Source organism: Oryx dammah, unplaced genomic scaffold, assembly GCF_014754425.2.
Source record: "Oryx dammah isolate SB20612 unplaced genomic scaffold, SCBI_Odam_1.1 HiC_scaffold_3, whole genome shotgun sequence".
Classification (NCBI taxonomy): Eukaryota; Metazoa; Chordata; class Mammalia; order Artiodactyla; family Bovidae; genus Oryx; species Oryx dammah.
In genome coordinates, this window is record NW_024070187.1 from 67270104 (window position 1) to 67293149 (window position 23046).

The 23046-nt window shown below is 43.2% G+C and overlaps 2 protein-coding genes across 3 annotated transcripts in view; one reads left to right on the plus strand and one right to left on the minus strand.

Annotated features, from left to right (window-relative positions):
• SGCB (sarcoglycan beta) overlaps positions 1-4539 on the minus strand; it is a 28606-nt gene extending 24067 nt beyond the window's left edge. The window contains exon 1 of the mRNA XM_040238189.1: positions 4471-4539. Coding sequence (XP_040094123.1) covers positions 4471-4503 — 33 coding nt within the window. The 5' untranslated portion in view covers positions 4504-4539. The remainder of the gene's footprint in view (positions 1-4470) is intronic.
• Positions 4540-13642: 9103 nt separating this feature from the next.
• Positions 13643-23046, plus strand: part of SPATA18 (spermatogenesis associated 18) — a 47139-nt gene continuing 37735 nt past the window's right edge. For both annotated transcript variants that reach the window (XM_040238190.1, XM_040238191.1), the window contains exon 1: positions 13643-13912. In XM_040238190.1, coding sequence (XP_040094124.1) covers positions 13826-13912 — 87 coding nt within the window. In that variant the 5' untranslated portion in view covers positions 13643-13825. The remainder of the gene's footprint in view (positions 13913-23046) is intronic.

Genomic DNA, 23046 nt, shown 5'->3' on the forward strand with positions numbered 1-23046 from the left:
CTCCAACAATTTGTAGGAAGACTCACATGTTTGATGGCAGAGGGAAACATGCCAAGAAGGACAAAGACCAGATACCTCAGAGCAGGGCAGAGTAATGAGGGAAATAAGATCCTCCAAGAGGTAGGAAAGAAAGTGAATGTATGGAAGTCTTAAAAGGTGGGCTCCCACTTCATTCAAATGGTTCACACCAGAAGAGATACCATTTCTATTTTTCCTCGGGATGTAAAAGGCAAGGTCATCTCTCAATAAAGAGTGGAGAGGGCAGCTAGAATCTTACTGTGGTTGCAGGGGTAGCAGGCTGGTTGAGGGCTTATGGAAAACAGAAAAAGACAAGAATAATCACTGTGGGTAATGTGGCAGACAAAATTTTTTAAACTTCACCAAGCAGTAAGAGTAAGCATCTTTTAATTTCATGGCTGCAATCACCATCTGCAGTGATTTTGGAGCCCAGAAAAATAAAGTCAGCCACTGTTTCCCCATCTATTTGCCATGAAGTGATGGGACCAGATGCCATGATCTTAGTTTTCTGAATGTTGAGCTTTAAGCCAACTTTTTCACTCTCCTCTTTCACTTTCATCAAGAGGCTCTTTAGTTCTTCTTCACTTTCTGCCATAAAGGTGATGTCATCTGCATAGCTGAGGTTATTGAGATTTCTCCCAGCAATCTTGATTCCTGCTTGTGCTTCCTCCAGCCCAGTGTTTCTCATGATGTACTCTGCACATAAGTTAAATAAGCAGTATGACAATATACAGTCTTAATGTACTCCTTTTCCTATTTGGAACCAGTCTGTTGTTCCATGTCCAGTTCTAACTGTTGCTTCCTGACCTGCATATAGGTTTCTCAAGAGGCAGGTCAGGTGGTCTGGTTTTCCCATCTCTTTCAGAATTTTCCACAGTTTATTGTGATCCACACAGTCAAAGGCTTTGGCATAGTCAATAAAACAGAAATAGACGCTCCAAAATCACTGCAGATGGTGACTGCAGCCATGAAATTAAAAGACGCTTACTCCTTGGAAGGAAAGCTATGACCAACCTAGACAGCATATTAAAAAGCAGAGACATTACTCTGTCAACAAAGGTCTGTCTAGTAGAGGCTATGGTTTTTCCAGTGGTCATGTATGTATATGAGAGTTGGACTATAAAGAAAGCTGGGCGCTGAAGAATTGATGCTTTTGAACTGTGGTGTTGGAGAAGACTCTTGAGAGTCCCTTGGACTGCAAGGAGCTCCAACCAGTCCATCCTAAAGGAGATCAGTCCTGGGTGTTCATTGGTAGGACTGATGCTGAAGCTGAAACTCCAGTACTTTGGCCACCTGATGCGAAGAACTAACTCATTTGAAAAGACCCTGATGCTGGGAAAGATTGAGGGCAGAAGGAGGAGGGGACGACAGAGGATGAGATGGTTGGATGGTATCACTGACTCAATGGAAATGGGTTTGGGTGGACTCTGGGAGTTGGTGATGGATAGGGAGGCCTCGCGTGCTGTGGTTCATGGAGTCGCAAAGAGTTGGACACAACTGAGCAACTGAACTGAACTGAAGCAGTAAGAAACGCTTTGTAGAAGATCATTCAATCTACTCAACAGGTTTAACACAAAACAAGTTGCTGAATACAGTCGTGTAGGTTGTGTATCCACATGAGGTGCAGAAGCTATGAGGGCTTGTTGACGCTGCAAACATTTTAGAGTTGAATTTGTATTTTGGTAGATTTTTGGCCAGAGGAAGTAGAATATCTTAGGGAAAGTGAGTTTGCTTCTAATTTTCACAGATCCAGTATAGGATTATGACAGTGATGTCAGATGAGCAATTTAGAACTCTTAGCCAGAATCTGAATACAGGTCTACATAAGAGAGAGACAGGGCAAATCTTACCTTCCTGGGATGAATTCGTTACTTTCCTCTGTCAGTTCATGTACATCAGTATATTTCATTCTTTGCACTGACCATTTACTGATGAGTTACTATATGCCAGATGTTCCAGACTACCAAGACGTGCAAGGCACAGCACCTACTTTCAACAAACTTACTTACAGGCCAGCAGAGTAGATAGATGGAGTCACTAGCAATTACAGTTCAACATGGCAAGTGCAGTCGTAAAGCAATGAAACTGAAAAGAGTGCATAAAAGGAATACCCTTTGACTTATCAAGTAAGGTCATCAGTTGAAGATTCTTCAAAAAAGCTGGGGCTTCAATTGAACATTGAAGGACAAACAGAAGTTAGCCAAGTAAAGTACAGAGAAAGGCATTCCAGGCAGAGGAAACATCATGAAATTCAGTAGAGGTCATCTTGTGCAAACTAATGTTGGTAATTTTATATGGATGGGGAAGAAGATGAGTATACTAATGGGACAAAATAAGAAGTGCAATGTGGTTGTGCTTGCATGCTAAGTCACTTTAGTCATGTCTGACTCTTTGCAACCCTATGGACTGAACCCCGCCAGGCTCCTCTGTTCATGGGATTCTCCAGGCAAGAATACTGGAGTGGGTTGCCATGCCCTCCTCCAGGGGATCTTCCCCACCCAGGGATTAAACTTGGGTCTCCTGCTTTGCAGGCGGATTCCTGAGCCATTGCGAAGCCCCAAGATGTGGTTAGGGATCAATACATTAGTAGATATAAGTACCACATCAAGAATGACAGACTCTATTCTGAAGGCAATGGGGATTTAAAATAGGTTAGTGATACAGATTTGCATTAGAGCAAAATTAAACCAAGAAGAGTTGAACTGGAATAGATGAATTTAGAGATGGAGATATCAAGAGCAGGTTTCCCTAACAGTTCAAATGAGGGCTTGACTGAATTTTGACACTGCACATCAAGATTTGGGAGAGTCCTTAAGAGGGAGAACTGAAAGGACCTGGTGATTGACTGGATGTGTTACTTGGGGGGATCTAAGATGACCCCCAAATAGGGCCTGATACTTGATTTGTGGGGTCTAGACCAAAAAGAAAATGTGAGGTTCTCTGCTCAAGTACCAAGCCTGAGAGAGCAGAGCAGTAACCCAAAGGTGGGTCCATTCTGAGCTCCCTTGAGCCAGTCCTGCTTGCGGCAAGGTGAACCAAGTGAATGGATGGTTGTAGCCCTTTTAATGGTGAGTGTGATGCACCATTCACCATTAAAAATTTCTGAGTTTGGGGTGCCCAAGGAAAATTCAGTTAAATTCCTACTGGAGACATAAATACCTAACTCTGAAGTGGAGAATAAGGGATGGATCAGATTGCCCAGTCTTTGTGGAAAGCAAGATAGAAACTAGCTGGAACGTCCAAGAGTATCAACAGGTGATAAAGATGAAAAAAGAACCCTCTAAAACAGGTGCTGATAATTCAGGAGGGAAATCACAGAAGCAAGGGACAATTTCAACCTCAACAACTGCAAGACGCTTTGTCTCCTTTCAATTTCACTCATTCCTTTACATTTTGTTGTTAGGTCCTGTAGCTTGCCTACCATCTTTAGCTGATTTTTCTGCATTTACCTGGCAGTTTGACTTTAACTTTGAAGGCAGATGTCATGTCTTTTATTTTTCATGGCGCTCAACATGACTGTTCCAGTGATATCTACCTACTACGTCTCTAAAAGCAGTTAATTACTTTCAGACAAGATTTTTCTGGAAACAGAATGTTGGCTACTTGGCTCATTTATTTTTTTCAACAATGCTGAAGAATGAGACTTTTCCAAAGAAACTATCCTACCACAGTTTATTTTTAAAGGAAAATAGTAGTTAAGGGGGGGGGAGACTATCAAAATTATTTTTATTATAACAAATCACCCTAGTAACTACAGGTTTGTGTGTGTGTGTGTGTTTAAATGTGTGCATAATGTATAGCCTGCTTTGGGGGAAGAAAATAGCCTTTTAAGCTATTCTAAGTTACAAGTTTACAACGCGGATTAGGAAATACTTGATAAAGGATTTTTAAAAAAACCAACTGGATAGGAGACAGTCTTATACTGATTGTGACTTAGTCTCCAGAACCAAAGCGGGAAGAGAAACATGGCTGTCAGCCTAGGGGGATGGCACACAAGAAGTGGCCGCAAGCTGATACCCAATAACAGCTGACTGTTTCTTGGCTGGTGTCAGGGGAGGCTGGCGGCTCGTCGGCTGGGGTTATTTTTACCCGCATCTTCGCTGGCCACGGAGCAGGCATGTCCCCAGTACGTCCTGGCGGAGGAGGCTCCCGGCTGCCTCGACCCCATCCCGGGCCTCCAGGACGGCGCCCCTCCTGACCCCGCCGAGGGACAGCCAGGCCAGGCCGGGAGCCCGCGGCTGGCTCCCCCTTATCTGCCCCGGAGCCCCTTGCCCGGGGTCCCGCCCGGCCTTCGCCAGCATCCCGGGCTGCGGACAGCTCCCGCCCAGCCCCGCCCCGCGGAGCCCGCCCTCGCGCCCCAGCCCCCGCCTGCCGGTCCTACGGAGGACCTCGCCGGCAGGACCCCGGCCTCCCCCGGCCCTCCAGCCCCGAGCTGCGGCGGGGCTCACAGACCTGCTCCGCGGCCGCCGCCACCGCCGCCGCCATCTTCCCGCGCCCGCAGGCTCCGCCGCCCTCCCGGCCGCCTCCGCACCTCGCGCGCCTGCGCTCGCGCGCTGGAGGGGCGGGAGGGGGGCCTGCCGCTCCTCGCTCCCGCCCCCCATCTCCAACCCCGCCCCGCCCGGGCCGCTGGTGCCAGCTCCGCTGCCCCCGGCGCCCAGGCAGTGGCCTCCGGGAGCGTTTTCTCGCACACCGGGATTCCGTTCGACCTCGGGCCGCCTCTGGATTCTTCGAAAAGGCCGCCCTCAAAATACAGAGGACCCCTCTCCCTTCCTCTCCATTCCCCAGCAAGGGGTGGGGGGGCGGTGCTGGTACCATCAGGAGGGCTCCTTGCTTCACGAGTCGGGATCTCCTTGGCTGGGTGGGAAGGGCGCATTTGTAGAGTACATGTGGACGAGGGAAGAGGCGGTGACAACGAGGACAGAAGTTAAGTTGCTGACAGGCAGCTAAAATCTTGAAAACCGAATGTCCTTAAAGAGTACAGGCACTTCAGGGATGCTTCTTAGTTTTGGCGGGCCTGTGAAGGCTGATGCTTTTTTTCTGTGGTTTTGCAGGTGGGTTGAAGATAGTGTGGATGTTATCTACTGGGAAATCCAATTTAACAGATGTTTACTGCACACCAGGAAGGCACTCAGATATACAAGTAACTCGAGTACACATTCCTTGTTCCCTGTCGAGTCAATATAATCCAATAATCCTCTTAGTTTGAAAAAAAAGAGAGAGAGAGGGGGCAGTGGTAACCAAGGTGCGATAACTATTCCTCAGGTAGCTGAAACTTCTCCTAAGCATCTTGGGGCCCCAGGCCTGCCTAACTCAACAGGAACACCAAAGAGACCTGCTGGCCAAATTTTTCTTTCTCTAGAAACTAAATCAGTTTTGCTTTTTGATGACTGGAGCTGATGTTTCTCTCTCTCTGCGTACGTTACATCAGAGGATTGCCAAGAATTTGTAGTTAGAAGATTCAGCTCTCTCACCTGGTAAATCCTTTATAAGCTTGCCCGTCTCGCCTCTAGTTTTGGCTAAGATCAGTACCTAGCTGGTCATCAAGTTCTGCAAATCCTTTCCAAATGCTGGAACCAATTGACTTGTATCTCTAGGCTGACTCCTGCCTGGATCTCTAGGACAAGCTTCATCTGGAGCAGAAAGACTTACAGCTCAATGCTTTGGGGAGTCAGCAGTAAGCCTTTGATAATAGTCTGGCTGTGGTCCCAATAATCCACTCAGACAACTGGGCTTTTGACTGATCCTTAATTCCTATCTCTAATTCTAGTCCTCTAGTCCTTACTTCCTATGCTTTGCTTCTTTGCCTTCTGCTTGAAAAGTCTTTCTCTTTTTCTCTGTCAAGCATACTCATTCATCCTTCAAAAATCCATTCAAATGTCATGTTCTCTTTGAGCCTTCCTACATGCCTGGGCAGTTTTAGCTGGTCTGTCCCTTAATTCTGCTCCTAGTCTTCTAAATGTATTTCAGAGTGCATTGTATTCTATTTTGTCTACCTGTCTTAAGTTCATCTAAAAAATGGGGAGCTCTATCTGGAAGATCCGTATCTTACTCATCCTTTTATCTCCAATGCTTAAGACAGTAATGAAACTTAATAAGTATCTTCAGTTCAGTTCAGTTCAGTCGCTCAGTTGTGTCCGACTCTTTGCGACCCCATGAATCGCAGCACGCCAGGCCTCCCTGTCCATCACCAACTCCCAGAGTTCACTCAGACTCATGTCCATTGAGTCGGTAAATGCCATCCAGCCATCTCATCCTCTGTCGTCCCCTTCTCCTCTTGCCCCCAATCCCTCCCAGCATCAGAGTCTTTTCCAATGAGTCAGCTCTTCGCATGAGGTTGGCCAAAGTATTGGAGTTTCAGCTTTAGCATCAGTCCTTCCAATGAACACCCAGGACTGATCTCCTTTAGAATGGACTGGTTGGATCTCCTTGCAGTCCAAGGGACTCTCAAGAGTCTTCTCCAACACCACAGTTTAAAAGCATCAATTCTTCGGTGCTCAGCTTTCTTCACAGTCCAACTCTCACATCCATACATGACCACTGGAAAAACCATAGCCTTGACTAGATGGACCTTTGTTGGCAAAGTAATGTCTCTGCTTTTGAATATGCTATCTAGGTTGGTCATAACTTTCCTTCCAAGGAGCAAGTGTCTTTTAATTTCATGGCTGCAATCACCATCTGCAGTGATTTTGGAGCTCCCCAAATAAAGTCTGACACTGTTTCCACTGTTTCCCCATCTATTTCCCATGAAGTGATGGGACCAGATGCCATTTTTCTGAATGTTGAGCTTTAAGCCAACCTTTTCACTCTCCTCTTTCACTTTCATCAAGAGGCTTTTTAGTTCTTCTTCATTTTCTGCCATAAGGGTGGTGTCATCTGCATATCTGAGGTTACTGATATTTCTCCCGGCAATCTCCATTCCAGCTTGTGCTTCTTCCAGCCCAGCGTTTCTCATGATGTACTCTGCATATAAGTTAAATAAGCAGGGTGACAATATACAGCCTTGATGTACTCCTTTTCCTCTTTGGCACCAGTCTGTTGTTCCATGTCCAGTTCTAACTGTTGCTTCCTGACCTGCATATAGGTTTCTCAAGAGGCAGGTCAGGTGGTCTGGTATTCCCATTTCTTTCTGAAATTTTCCAGTTTATTGTGAGCCACACAGTCAAAGGCTTTGGCATAGTCAAGAAAGCAGAAATAGATGTTTTTCTGGAACTCTCTTGCTTTTTCCATGATCCAGCGGATATTGGTAATTTGATCTCTGGTTCCTCTGCCTTTTCTAAATCCAGCTTGAACATCTGGAATTTCACGGTTCATGTATTGTGGAAGCCTGGCTTGGAGAATTTTGAGCATTACTTTACTAGCATGTGAGATGAGTGCAATTGTGCGGTAGTTTGAGCATTCTTTGGCGTTGCTTTTCTTTGAGATTGGAATGAAAACTGACCTTTTCTAGTCCTGTGGCCACTGCTGAGTTTTCCAAATTTGCTGGCATATTAAGTGCAGCACTTTCACAGCATCATCTTTCAGGATTTGAAATGGCTCAACTGGAATTCCATCACCTCCACTAGCTTTGTTCATAGTGATGCTTTCTAAGGCCCACTTGACTTCACATTCCAGGATGTCTGGCTCTAGGTGAGTGAGCACACCATCATGATTATCTGGGTCGTGAAGACCTTTTTTGTACAGTTCTTCTGTGTATTCTTGCCACCTCTTCTTAATATCTTCTGCTTCTGTTAGGTTCATACCATTTCTGTCCTTTATCAAGCCCATCTTTGCATGAAATGTTCCCTTGGTATCTCTAATTTTCTTGAAGAGATCTCTAGTCTTTTCTATTCTGTGGTTTTCCTCTATTTCTTTGCATTGATCGCTGAAGAAGGCTTTCTTATTTCTCCTTGCTATTCTTTGGAACTCTGCATTCAGATGCTTATATCTTTCCTTTTCTCCTTGCTTTTCACTTCTTTTCTTTTCACAGCTATTTGTAAGGCCTCCTCAGATAAGTATCTTAAGAATCTGTAATACCCCAGTTTCTAAGACTAGCAGCCCTGCCTTGGTTTTGCCAACCTGTCTCATACATAGAGACAAAGTGCCTTGGCAATACCACCAGTAAAAATTTAATACCTCCACTAAATTTAAAGGAAATCACATACAATTGGGTCAGCAAAAGCTAAAAGATTTTCTTCAAATAGTAATATAGGCCCTGACCCAAGGACTAAGCTCTCCAGACAGCTGTAGGAGAGGAATAGCATGGCACACACAGAAGAGGACTGGGGTGCCTAAAGAGAAGCCTGACTAGAGCAGAACAGATTATGCCTTTAGCCACATTCGCTGAGGGTTTGCAACTGTCCCCAGTGGAAATTATGATGAGGATCCCACTGTATATCCTTGGAGCTCCTTGCATACAAGCTTCTTACATACAAGCATCAGAAAACACACACAACTCTTGCTATACTGAAGGCTTTGATTGCTCTTTTGTTGGCTTCATAAAATCCCTAATTAAAAATCTCTCCAGCTAACTGATACAGGTAAAATTCAAAGTGGACAAAAGTAAGAACTTTCAGAAAGACTATTCCATCCAGATGTTTGACTCATTACACTTCTCTAGAAAAAAACGGCTCGTGGCTGGGTGGTAGAATTATGATGCTTTAAGAACAACCAACTGGCTATTAAATTTGCTCTTCTACCTCTACGGGGTTATGACCTCAGATATAAAGCAGCCAGTCATCTCCTTCCTGCCTTCTTTCCTTCTTTGCTTTCCTTTCTTCTTTCTTTTACTTCTTTCTCTTTTTGTTAATAGTTTAACAGACATTTATAGAGGGCTTAGAATGTGCCACTTGCTGTGCTGAGGATATTAAGCTAAATAGACCTTTGCCCTTTAAGAAACTCACAAGCTTATATAGGATGCAGACAAATAAGTTTAATATAGTAGGATAACAATATCAACATTTCTAAAGTTAGAGAGACAAAGCATAAAGAAGAGAGTAATGAGCTTTGTGGGCATGGGGGAGTTAGGAAGATTTTGTCAGTTTGAGCTATGTTTAAATTTATTAAAAGTGCAACTTTGGAGAAACCCCATGTTTATTTCCTGGAGATTAGCTTTAGTAGTTATTTCAGAAAGCCTGCAGAATAAATTGTATGCCAAAAAGAGGTTCAACTTTCAATGATTGGCTAATGCTCTCAGAATCAAGGCCTGACCTCAGCTGAACTGTGAACCAGAGATTGAGACAACAAGCAAGATTTTCTCAATCTCAACCATAACCAATATGTTAAAAAAAAAAAAAAAAGGAAAAACAACGTTAAAGAATGTCAGAACTGCAAGAGATCTTAGAGCTCATCAAGTCCATGTTTTTCATTATGTAGATGGAAGAAAAGTGAGGCTCAGAATGATTAAAGACATGTAAAGTCATGAGAAACCACTAACTGGAAGAGTGTGAGATAAAACAAGAGTACCCATGTTTCAAATTTATTGTTCTTTCAACTTCTCCAAGATAATCTGATAGTGTACCAGAAAGAAAAATTTGGTTTTTCTTTTATTCCCAAATAAACGCCTACTTGATAATATCCTAAAATAAATAGGAACAAAATTAGAGCATCAAATGATTCTGCAAATAGAACCTAAAGGAAGTATATATATATGGCTTACCTGGTAGCTCAGGCTTCCCTTGTGGCTCAGTTGGTAAAGAAACTGCCTGCAGTGCGGGAGACCTGGGTTTGATCCCTGGGTTGGGAAGATCCCCTGGAGAAGGGAACAGCTACCCACTCCAATATTCTGGCCTGGAGAACTCCATGGACTGTATAGTTCATGGGGTCGCAGAGACGGACACGACTGAGCGACTTTCACTTTCACTTTTCCCTGGTGGCTCAGATGGTAAAGAATCTGCCTGTAGTGTGGAAGACTCAGGTTTGATCCCTGGGTTGGGAAGTTTCCCTGGAGAAGGAAATGGCTACCCACCCCAGTATTCTTGCCTGGAGAATCCCATGGATAGAGGAGCCTGGCGAGCTACAGTCCATGGGGTCTCAAAGAGTCGGACACGACTGATGGACTCTAACATTATATATATATATATATATATATAGAGAGAGAGAGACTTTAAAAACAGAATCTCAACCTTGTTGAGTGCATGCTTATAGTTTGAAGCATGTGGATTCTTCTTTAATCAGCAACGTCTACTGTTTGCATTCCAGGCTCTAACTCTCTCTTAAATTGATTGCCATCCTGCGCCCAACAAAAGTGCTAAGGAAGGGATCATCATTAAGGGCACTTATGAGGATATCTACTTATTCCTACAGATACGGAAGTTCTAAGCTTGTACCAAGTAACATCATCAGAGAGCTAAGAAGTGGGGTGTCAATTCCTTGGCTCTCTCTTTGATGGCATGTGTTCTAGTGTTTCCCTCATTGGCATTGATAAAGGTGACTGCAAGAAAGTCACATGAAGATTGTTCTGTATTTTCTTTACAAAAGGGAGGTTATTAAGGACACATTCATCTGTTATTCTATACTCTTTGCAAAGGAATAAACATATTTAAGAACTGGTACCAAAAAATATGCTTTCATTCAAAGAATTGGTATGTATACTTTAAAAATCAAATGGTAATCATACCACCCAGTTTCCTTTTTTTCTTGACTGCCACAAAGCCCCAAAATAAATGTAAAATAAGGCTCAATATTAGTACACAGGCTTAAACTGGGGGCATATTTGTTTTTTTCATTAATTTTTTTCTAAATCTAACAAAGATGTTTTCTACAAACCTTCTACTGTAAGTGATCTGAGATCCTCTTTTGAAAGTTTTAGGGGGATAAATAATGAATAAGTATGTAAAATATTTCCTTTGTTTTGAGTACTTGAGAGTTATGCTTGTTATTAGTAAGCATCAATTTCTTGCTATGGACAACCATGCTCCAGAGAGCTATGGAAACTAAGAGGTGCATGAAATGACTGCGAAACCTGAAGGGTCTTGAATCTAGTTGTGGTGGTCAAGTATTGTAGAGATAAGGTCAGGTAGCATATTCTAAAGTGATTTTAGATTCATCCTATCCTAAGACTCTATACATCTATTAAATGAGTAATATGAACATTTGGTCAAAGCATATTCTATTTTGAGTTGGCTTAAATATTGATATTTTGAGTAACATTTTTCTGAAGGTGGTCAAGTTTTTGGATAGCTGTTTCTGAGTAAGTTTTCATAAAAGCAGTTTGTGTTCATGGTGGAAATTTGAAAAATTGGAAAAGTATAAAGGAACTAACTAAAATCATCCATAATCATGCCTTGGGTTCATGTTGTATAATGTAACACAATATATATAATTTAGAGACCTGCTTTTTTCACTTAACATTATATAGTAATAATTCCTAGATACTAGCTGTTCAATAATGCGATTTCTATTGTGAAACATTCCATTGAATAATTTACTCTATCAGCAGTGCTATTGTTGCTTTATATGTTTCCAACCTACTCTTCTCTGTTTAATATTAGTACTGTGACCTATTGGTACATTTGTAGTAATAGTGATCATAGCATTTAGGAAGCAAATTTATAACATTTGTTATAACATGTCAAGCACTGTGTTGCACTTCACATGAATGATCTTATTTAGTCTCTAATAACACTGTGAAGTAGGAACTATAGTAAGATGATATAAGGGCTTCCTAGATGGCTCAGAATCCATCTCAGGAGATGCTGTTTGATCCCTAGGTTGAAAAGATCCCCTGGAGGAGGAAATGGTAACCTATTCAGTATTCTTGCCAGGATAATCCCATGGACAGAGAAGCCTGGCAGGCTATAGTCATAAAAGAGTCCCAAACGACTGAAGCAACTGAGCACACAGGCATGCAAGATGATATAAACGAGACTCCGATGCTGGGAGGGATTGGGGGCAGGCGGAGAAGGGGATGACAGAGGATGAGATGGCTGGATGGCATCACCGACTCGAGGGACATGAGTTTGAGTGAACTCTGGGAGTTGGTGATGGACAGGGAGGCCTGGCGTGCTTTGATTCATGGGGTTGCAAAGAGTAGGACCTGAGCAACTAAACTGAACTGAACTGAGAGGTTAATTAAAGTGTAACAGCAAGGAGGAGGATTTAACCCTTAGTCTGACCTAAGCAAATATCACAACTTGGTTTTTATTAATAAGTAAATCAGACTGTTCAAAGATTCCAATTACCTATAAAAATGTGCATTAAGAAATCTATAAGATTCTTCTTCATTGCCTTCCTCATTATTTATATTTTTTAAAGAAAAAGTCAGTAATAAATTTTTTTTGTACTTTAGCAATTGTTATTGCACTATGATAAAATGTGTGTTCTCTTTATATTTTCTTTTTTCTTTTTGTTACATTATGTACAACATAGTGATTCAATATTTGTATATAATGTGAAATAATCACCACAATCAGTCTAATTAATATTTATCACCAGACATAGTTACAAGTTTTTCTTGTGGTGAGAACTTTTATAGATCTTATTTTGTGGTCTACAGAAGATAGTAAGAACACAGACTCCAGAATGAGCCTTTCATTTTTATCAGAGGACAGTAAAACCACTAATTAAGAGGAAAAAAGCGGGGTGGGGGCAAAAATTCTTAAGTTTACCATCAGTGGACATGTTCAATGTTCATAATTCTTAAATACCTGAAAAAAAAAAAAGAAGAAACTGAATTAAACTAGCTAACCGACTAGCTAGCTGAGGTCCTGCTTCCACCTGCTCTGTTTTAAAAATCATAGATTAGGATGATTTGCAATCTGCACATCATTTGACGACATTGAAAATAAGGGTACTAAAGTGCTTAATGATGGTTGAAATGGTTTCATTTCTTAAGTAGTCCAAACTACCACTGTGGCTTAATACACCTTTTGAAATAGTGCCAAACCGGCTCTAAACTTGCACAAAGTCTCAGTTAGAGAATTCATAATTAAACAACTTAAGAGTGCTTAATGATTCTAAAAACAGACCAAGTCTTATTTAAACCTGATAGACTAATCTGTGAACATCCTGGAGCTAAAATCTATTTAGCTGGGCACCCACCAAATCCTAGATGTTACAAAAGAAGAAATAACGTCTTGAGAAGTGAAAGAATATAGGAAGGAGCCAAACAACTGCTTTCTTCACCGCCTAACCAAAAAACGTCTAGAAAGAAAGAACCTTTGCTTTCCTAGACAAGAGGCCTCCGGCTGCCCAGCATCGCCACCCTGCGGGCGCCTCTCTCTCCATCAGGGTCGGGCGGCTGCCATCTGAAGTCTTAGCGTCTTCCAGCCGCCGGCCCAACCCAGAGTCTCACAGACTGTGGGGGCTCTCGCTTTCGGCCACCAGCAGCACCAGTAGCAGCAGCATGAGGCTGAGCATCACTAGCATGAGGAAGACCGGCATGGCTTGTCCTGGCGGTGCCCCGGACCCGCGGGCGGGTTGGGGTGGGGAGCAGCAGGGATGAGGGGCGGCGAGGCTGCAGGCGGGTAGTGCGCTCGGCTGGGGCTGGGCGGCGGCGCAGGCGTTGCCTGGAAACGGGCCGCGCGCGTCCCCAGCTGCCGCGCGCTCACGTCAAGGTTTGTTTAATAATCGCCGGGGTATTTATTGTCCTGGCTCCCGGCGGCCGCGCGGGAGCCGGGAGACCGCGCGCGGGGCAGCGAATGAGGCGTGGCGGCTGTGGCCCAGGGCACCTCCCCCCGGCTTCTCGAACCCTGCCCCATCCGACCCGAGGGGGGAGGATGGAAACACCAGCCGCGCTCTGAGCTCCTCAGGAAGAGAACACCTTTCCCGCCACACCACCCCGCGGTCCACGAGTCCATCTCCCAGAGCGGGCCGAGCGGAAGAGCGAGCGATGGCAGATAACCTGAGGAGACTGGTCTCCAACGAAGCTTTACGATCGTTGCAGGACAAGCTAGAGTCCTGGCTGAGGGAGTACAACGTGAGTCAGAGGGGAAGACCCCCGGGGTTCGCTCTCTCTCTAGTGCCTTGTACAACCCTCAGCGGGGGGTTCTTAGGACTGGCCTCCGGGTGACTGCTTTGCCAAGTCCCGCAGTTTTAATTCCTCACTAGGACCCGCACCGAGGGAAGCAGGGAAATGCGATTCCTTTTTCTCCTTCTGGCGCGAGGTGGCGCGGTCCGCGAAGCGCTGGACTGGTAGTAGCAGAGGAGAGCTGCTAGTTTAGCGAGCGGTAGCCAAGGACGCTGGCGGTCCTAGCAACGGGAAGCCCTGCGATCAACGCAGGTCCGGTCTAGCTTGTCACTCTTCCTCCAGTTCCCTCTGCCTGCAGCCCACTCCCATACTCCAAGTCGAATTATTATTATTTATTACATCCCACCTCCTGCCTTTCCGCAAGTCTCCCACTCTGGGATAAGATTTTTATAGAAATATACCCAGGAGTTAGTACCCAGAAGTCAATGAAACGAACACTAGTCAACCTTGCGAGTTTCACTTGTGTGCTGATGAGCATGGCAAGTAAGGTCGTTTCAACACCAGGGCAGATTTCAGAAAGCCTGTTGTCAAGGCATTTGTAAGCCAATATTCTGTCATCAAACCCAGTTCAGTTCAGTTCAGTTCAGTCTCAGTCGTGTCCGACTCTTTGTGACCCCATGAATCGGAGCACACCAGGCCTCCCTGTCCATCACCAACTCCCGGAGTTCACTCAGACTCACGTCCATCGAGTCAGTGATGCCATCCAGCCATCTCATCCTCAGCCGTCCCCTTCTCCTCCTGCCCCCAATCCCTCCCAGCATCAGAGTCTTTTCCAATGAGTCACCTCTTCACGTGAGGTGGCCAAAGTACTGGAGCTTCAGCTTTAGCATCATTCCTTCCAAAGAAATCCCAGGACTGATCTCCTTCAGAATGCACTTGGTTGGATCTCCTTGCAGTCCAAGGGACTCTCAAGAGTCTTCTCCAACACCACACTTCAAAAGCATCAATTCTTCCGCGCTCAGCCTTCTTCACAGTCCAACTCTCACATCCATACATGACCACAGGAAAAACCATAGCCTTGACTATCTAGGTTGGTCATAACTTTTCTTCCAAGGAGTAAGCGTCTTTTAATTTCATGGCTGCAATCACCATCTGCAGTCAAACCGGAGTCTCTTGCATTGCAGATGGATTTTTTTTTTTTTTTTTTTTACCAGCTGAGCTACAGTATAGAACTCTCCTTTTTAAGATGAATGGGAGCTGGAGTGGGGTGAGGGCCACCGCACCCCCTACCCCACTCCAGCTCCCATTCATGTCTCCATCCAGATAGTAGAACTCTAATGCAGAATTTGCTTCGGTTGGCCTGTCTTAAAAAGGGGAGTTCTATACTGTAGCTCAGCTGGTAAAAAAAAGTCCATCTGCAACGCAAGAGACTCCGGTTTGATTCCTGGATCAGGAAGATCCCCTGGAGAAGGGCATGGCAACCCACTCTAGTATTCTTGCCTGGAGAATCCCCATGGACAGAGGAGCCTGGCGGGCTATACTGAGTCAGGCAAAGAGTCAGACATGACTTAGTGACTGAACAATAACAACAAAAAAAAGGAGAGTCCTATTCTCACACAGCCAGTAGAACAATGCAGGAAAAAGAGCTGGGGACCCAGAATCAGCTCCACCCTGCCAGCTTTTAGGTCTGACTTTGCAGAGAACTGGCTGGCTGAATCATTGGGGCTTCCCTGGTGGCTCATCGGTAAAGAATCCACCTGCCAGTGTAGGAGACGCTGGTTCATTCCCTGGGTCTGCAAGATCCCCTGGAGAAGGAAATGGCAACCCACACCAGTGTTCTTTCTTGCCCAGGAAATCCCATGGACAGAGAAGCCTGGTGGCTTAGTGACTAAACAAAACAAGCAACAACAACAAAAGCTGAATCATTTGGGGCGAATTATTTAACCTCTGGGTCTCAGTACCTCCTCAGCTAACTGGGAGACTAGAATTGATGATGGATGAAGTTCCTTTTTGGATCTCAATTTTTTTAGTCTAAATTAGCTTGTTTCTGAAATCCTACCAGGAAAATGCAACTGCCTGCCATCATGAGTCCCTGGGCTTTCCTATCCACCTTGTAACCAGGCTCCTGGGAGGAGGGGAGCTCAAAGCACTATGGCTTTCTCCTTAGCCTGCTTTTCTAGTGTTTACCCCATTTGCCCACATTTAAAGTACCAATATTGATTATTCCTTCTCCATCAGAATTGCAGAAAAATTGAAATTCACCGTTAGCACAAAGCCTTGGGTTCCCCCCATACCTACCTTTAAAAGTGGCTACTTGTTACCTAATCTCAGAAAGATGAGAATAACAAATCTTAATACATGTATTTTCCCTTCTTAAAACTACTTCTTATAAAATTTTTTTTCTTGCCCTGTGGCCTAAATTAACTTAAATCATTAAAAGGTGTATTCAGTTTGTCACTAGACAATGTTGAACACAAATGACTCTGGTAGTGGCTGGACCAAATTAAATGATTGTTTTAGAAACGACCTGTAAGTTCTGAGAAATGCCAAAGTTTATTGTACTTTCTCTTCTCACTAACAGTGGTGCACCCCGTTCTTCTGTTCTCACTGAAACCATTTCTATTTCGATTCCTCACTTGTGGCCCTCCCCATCTCCAGTACACACATGTAATTAGTAGAGACTGCACTCTTAGAGATCAGTGCCTTCCCAAATATCGTGGCCATTCCTTGGGCATCATCATTTCTCTTCAACGTTCTGGCATCTCTATTGAATTTGATTGTCGACACTCTGTTTGTCTCCTTGTCTTACCCATACTCCTCTCATAGTTGTTCTTTAAGGGCAGATTTTAGAAACCTTTTCTTCCACCTCCGTTCCTGTTTCATCTCTTACCCCTATGCTGATGAATATCATATCTATACTCAGGTCCTTTTCTCATCTGAGCTCTCACTTCTCCAAATGTCCACTGGACATTTTCAGTTGTGCTATTGTCATTGCAAAGTCAAATCAGTGTGAGAGTGACCCTAGCTTCTCCCATGCCACAAACATTGACTTCTTTCCTTTAGTCACAGTCTTTATCATGACATACTCCACTACTTTCTCACCAGCAGAATCTGCTGGTACTAGCTTCTGAGCTTGTACAGAACCTGAGCATGTTCCACACCGTCCCCGCCTCCGCTGCCACACTTGTACACCTTTGGTCACCTTTTATTGGTGTTATTAAAAAAAAATAACCCAAAGTCATTCTTCTAAATACCAAGTCAGATCAAGTTACTCCTATGGCAAAACTCTCCAAACTTCATATCTCAGAAAAAAAGTTCCTGCAATGGCCATCAAGCTCCTGTACAACTGTGCTCCCTTAAACTCTGTGAGGTTATCTCTTACCCTCTCCCTTGCTCAACCACTCCAGCAATACTAGACTCCTTGCTCTTTGTAGAGCAGAACTGTCCGACAGATCTTTCCATGATGATGGACACATTCTATATATATCTTTATATCAGCACTGTCCAACATGGTGGCCAATAAGCATTTGAAATTCAATGAGTGCAAACTGAGGAACTGAAGTTTTAACTTCACTGAAGTCTAGTTTGAATTCGACTAGTCACCTATGACCAGTGGCGACTGTATTGGACTGAGCAGCCACCCTCACCCCTGGAACCACTGTGCCCCTTCTCAGCTTTATTTCTTCCATAATATCCTTCTCCATCCATAATATCTACCCCTTCTAATTTTTACTGATTTACTCTTTTATTTTGTTGATTAGTTTTCCTCCCCTCCCCCAACACACCCTAAAAGGTAAGCTCCAGATAGCGGAGATTTCCCTTTCATCCCACTTTTGGCCCCTAGTGGTTGCTCAATAAATCATGACTGGCTGAATGCCACCACCTTTCTCCCAGACACCCAGTTCCCTGGACTCATTTCTGACAAACCTCACATTCAGTGTAAAATTAGAGATGATCCCTGTGTGTGCCTTGTGTGTTCAGTTGCTTCAGTCGTGTTCAACTCTTTGTGACCCTATGGACCATAGCCCACTAGGCTCCTCTGTCCATGGGGTTCTCCAGGCAAGAATATTGAAGTGGGTTGCCATGCCCTCCTCTAGCGGATCTTCCTGACGCTGGGATCGAACTGGAGTCTCCTGCCTCTCCTGCATTGCTGGCAGATTCTTTACCCCTGAGCCAGCAGGGAAGCCCAGAAATGATCCCCAAATATCTTTAATTCAACTTTTCTTAAAATTGAAACCAGAAGCCAGGATTAATGATCAAGAGCACAAGTGAAAGGGTGCAAGCATTCTGAACAGTGTGTGTGTGGGGGGGGGGGGCGGTTGGCGGGGCCGTGGCGCTAAAGAAAGACAATGAGAAAATCTCTTTACAGCACCTACCAACATTTAGGTTATGTTGAGACTTATTCAACATCTTGTCATCTACAGTTTGAGTTTCAGTCAATTGCTTAGAGTTTTCCTGTAATGCTGCAATGTTATTTTATTAGTTCCAAAGACTTTGGCCTTGAATCCTTAAGATGAAGAGTATTCATTGTAGCAAATTATATTTATTAAAATATTGGTTGTAGAGAACTATGGTTTTTCCTTAAAAGCTTCAAATTATGTTTGCTGTGGAAGGTTGGTTTTTCTGACTGTGACCACATTAATTGAGTTCTGATAAACTCAAGCAGAAGAAAAAACGGTATATATTCCTCTAGAATTAGGAACATGGTTAAAGTTATTCCTTTGGGAAAAGTTATTTTCAAGTAAAATAGGTAAATAACTTGAACAGATTAATTCTAAAACACAATGCAGAATTTTGATTGTTTTCCAAACTAGCCATCATTTGGATTAACAATTAGATCCTATTTAGTTTTTCTTCTTAATTTCTCTAACATAATTTCCTTCTTTATCCATTCCTATCCCCTCTGCCTTTATCTGGCCATCACCTCATACACAGCCTGTTTCCTTGATTCCTACATTGTCAGAAACAGTAAGTTCTTTTAAAATATAATTTTCTGCCCTGAAGCCTTTGTTTTTTATCTTTTGGCTTGTTTTTAATCTTACAACATCTACCAATCTTCTGGGCCTCATTTTATTTTTTTAACTTATATTTATCTTAAATATAACTTTACTTCAGGAAGAAATATTTTCCAACACACTCCCCTCCCAGAGAAGCAAATCCTAAAAACAACAGCAAACAGCACCACCTCATTTTCTTCTAGTTATTAAAGAGATGCTGAATTATTGCATTACTTGGTCTTTAAAACTTGGACTCCATTGGAGACTCAGGGACGGGTTGTGGTAAACACATGAATTGCAGAGTTAGTTTTCCTCCTTTGTGGTTATTGAGAATGTTAGTGAAACAGCCAAAGAGAATTCCTTCTTATTCAACCAATAACTGAGCCAAGTATTAAAGAGTTTAAGAATTAATTGAACAAATAGTTACTTAGCTCCTGGTGTGTATAAAGGTTTGGGTGAGATACTCTATATTCACACTTTTTCTGCCGTGTACAGTTATTCCTCAGACAAATTTTTTTTTACACTATGTCTGTCTATGCTAGGTGCTGGGAATAAAAATCTCAGCTGCATCTTAGTGATGAAATTCTAGCTGGAGAAGAGGACAAGGGAGAGAGGAAAGGATGTGTGCAAGAAGCTGGGAAGCATGAAAAAGCTAGCATGTCTCGGGGGACTGGGGATACTTCCAGACAGGGAGTGGACATGAGATAAAGCCAAGGAGATGGAGTGGTGGGGGCCAGGGGACGGGTGTCTTGGGTGGTGTGTTATGGAGTTTGGACTTTATCCTGAGGGCAGTGGGGAGAAACTAAAAGTATTATATTGGGAGGTAATGCTTCTCTTGCATTACTCTCCCCTTGTGCTATAGAATTCTGTACTAACAAGTGTAAACAACATATTAAATATCAGCACATAAAAACGAGTTCTTAAAGAGGTGTCCTCTGTTTGTTTTAGAATAATCTCTGTGATTGAAATAGAGCCTGCTTTTATGCCAAAACATGCCTGATTCTAAGTACAAAAGTGAAAGGTTGCTACTGCGAGCTGTGTGTTACGCCAGGATTCATGATCTCTGGAAGAGAGGATTTTGATCCAGGGTCAGAGATGAGACTTGATTACTTGGAGCCTTTTGTGTAGCAAAGTTTTAATAAAGTATAGCAGATATAGGGAAAGCTTCTAACATAGACATCAGAAGGGAACATAAAGAGTGCCAAGGCATTTTATGTCTGTTAGCTAGCTTCTAATCAGATAAAGAAACACCTCAAGGCTGAGGGAGTTTCACCAGGCCCCTCTCCCACAATATGCATTTTTGAGAGGATGGCCAAGGTGTGTCATCCCTAGCCATAAAACAATTAATATGAGTACTGGTTTGCTGAGCCATTATCAGCCCAAGGTTTGAGAAAAGAAAAAAGAGGTTGGTCTTAGGCAGAACCAGTTTCCTCAACACAGAAGGAAAAAAAATAGTCTGCCTCTTGCAGTTTATTTCCTCCTGCCGCCTGGGGACCTCTACCCCTCCCTACCTGTTACCCTCGCAAAAGGTTGTCATTGCTATGGTGTCTTCAAACAGATTCCCTGACCCCCCTTCACTCCTCCCCTTCTACATTCTTGAAGGTTCAACTAGTTATTAAATTTACAGAGAACACTTTTCTTCCCTTCAGGACCTTTATCTCCTTCAGTTCAGTTCAGTCGCTCAGTTGTGTCCGACTCTTTGTCACCCCATGGACTGCAGCACGTCAGGCTTCCCTGTCCATCACCAACTCCCAGAGCTTGCTCAAACTCATGTCTGTCTAGTCAGTGATGCCATCCAACCATCTCATCCTCTATCGTCCCCTTCTCCTCCCACCTTCAGTCTTTCTCAGCATCAGGGTCTTTTCAAATGAGTCAGCTCTTCGCATCAGGTGGCCAGAGTATTGGAGTTTCAGCTTCAGCATCAGTCCTTTCAATGAATATTCAGGACTGATTTCCTTTAGAATGGACTGGTTGGATCTCCTTGCAGGCCAAGGGACTCTCAAGAGTTTTCTTCAACACCACAGTTCAAAAGCATTAATTCTTTGGCGCTCAGCTTTATAGTCCAACTCTCACATCCACGCATGACTACTGGAAAAACCATAGCCCTGACTAGACAGACCTTTGTTGGCAAAGTAATGTCTCTGCTTTTTAGTATGCTGTGTAGGTTGGTCATAGCTTTTCTTCCAAGGAGCAAGTGTCTTTTAATTTCATGGCTGCAGCCACCATCTGCAGTGATTTTACTGGCCAGTAATGAATAAATGCCAAACCTTAGTGTCTTGACAGAACAGAGATTTCTTTCCCATTCATGCAAAGTCTGATGGTAACTCTTGTCTGTCACTGGCTCAGTTTCAAGTGCCCTCCATCAGATGGAGCAGCCATCTCATTACTGGACCTTGAAGATTCTGCAAGGGGGATAGAGAGAGTGGAGAACTTGCCCTGCTCCTACATCATACACAGCCCTTGCACTCATTGTCCCTTGGGCAGACTTAGTTGTTGGCTGCTGTCTAACTGTAAGGGAGCCCGAGAAATGTGGAAAAGCAAGCAGAATATTTAATGGGTACCACCCCTTCTGCCACAGTTACTAATGATAAATTCATGGCTACAAAATAATTGACAAATAGTTAAGGAAGACTATATTCTTTTCAACAGAGTCTACCAACTTTTAAATTTGATTCTCCGTATTTTCATCTTGAACAAACTGGTTAATGTAAACATCACCATTGTTTAATGTTAAAGGAGAAGAAGTAACAAAATAAGTCCAGTAGGAATATTAATTATGGATCAAGACACTAAAATCCAGTGTGTGCATGCTCAGTTGCTTCAGTGATGTCTGACTCTTTGCGACCCCATGGACTGTCCATGGTATTCTCCTGGCAAGAATACTGGAATGGGTTGCCATGCCTGCCTCCAAAATCCAGTGGGAAAGCCTAAATAGAAGCTCTTCCTAAATTGTTGAGGTATAATCCTCCTCTTTCTTATATCTAAAATTCAGAAAAAAAATAGATATGCAACAAGCAACAGAGGTTAACTGTATAGCACCGGAAACTATAGTCAATATTTTGTAATAACCTATAATGGAAAATAATCTGAAAATAATATAAACAATATATATGTATAACTGAATTACCTTGCTGTGCACCTGAAACACTGTAAGTCAACTATACTTCAATAAAATGTATATATTAAGAAAAAATAAAATAAAATTTAGGATTTCAGTTTAAAAACTTTGTTGTGGAGGCAGTGAGTGTGTGGCAGGGTCAGCCTCAATGATGTAGAACAGAGGATTGATTTTGAAACAGAGCCGCTTGAAAGGCTGCCCACAGATGGGCACCTTTCTAGAAGCAATTATAACCTGTTATAACCAGCATTTTTACTTTTACTTTGCAGAGGACTTCATTTAAAATAATTTTTTAAGGTATAGTTGATGTATAGTGTTATATAAGTTTCAGGTGTACAATATAGTGATTCACAATTTTTGAAGGCTATTCTCTATTTATAATTATTGAATATTGGCTATATTTCCCATGCTGTACATAATATCCTTGTAGCTTATTTATTTATTTTTGATTTTTTTTAAATTGGAGGATAATTGCTTTACAATATTGTGTTGGTTTCTGCCATACATCAACATGAGTCAGTCACAGGTATACATATGTCCCCTCTCCCATCTCTGTCCCCATCTGGCACTGTTGGTGGGAATGTAAATTGATACAGCCACCATGGAGAACAATATGGAAATTCCTTAAAAAATTAGGAATAGAACTGCCATATGACCCAACAATCCCACTACTGGGCATATACCCTGAGAAAACCATAATTGAAACAGATGCATGTACCCAAATGTTTGTTCCAGTACAATGTCTATTTTATTAGTAGTTTATTCGTAGTAAAGTAAATTTCACTCAGTTGTGTCCGACTCTTTGTGACCCTGTGGACTGTAGCCTACCAGGTTCCTCCATCCATGGGATTTTCCAGGCAAGACAACTGGAGTGGGTTGCCATTTCCTTCTCTAGGAGATCTTCCCAACCCAGGGATCGAACCCAGGTCTCCTGCGTTGTAGGCAGACACTTTACCGTCTGAGCCACTGGGGAACTCTCAATCCCTTAAAACGAGTGTTTAAAGAGTTCTTGAAAGCCCTTAAAGCAC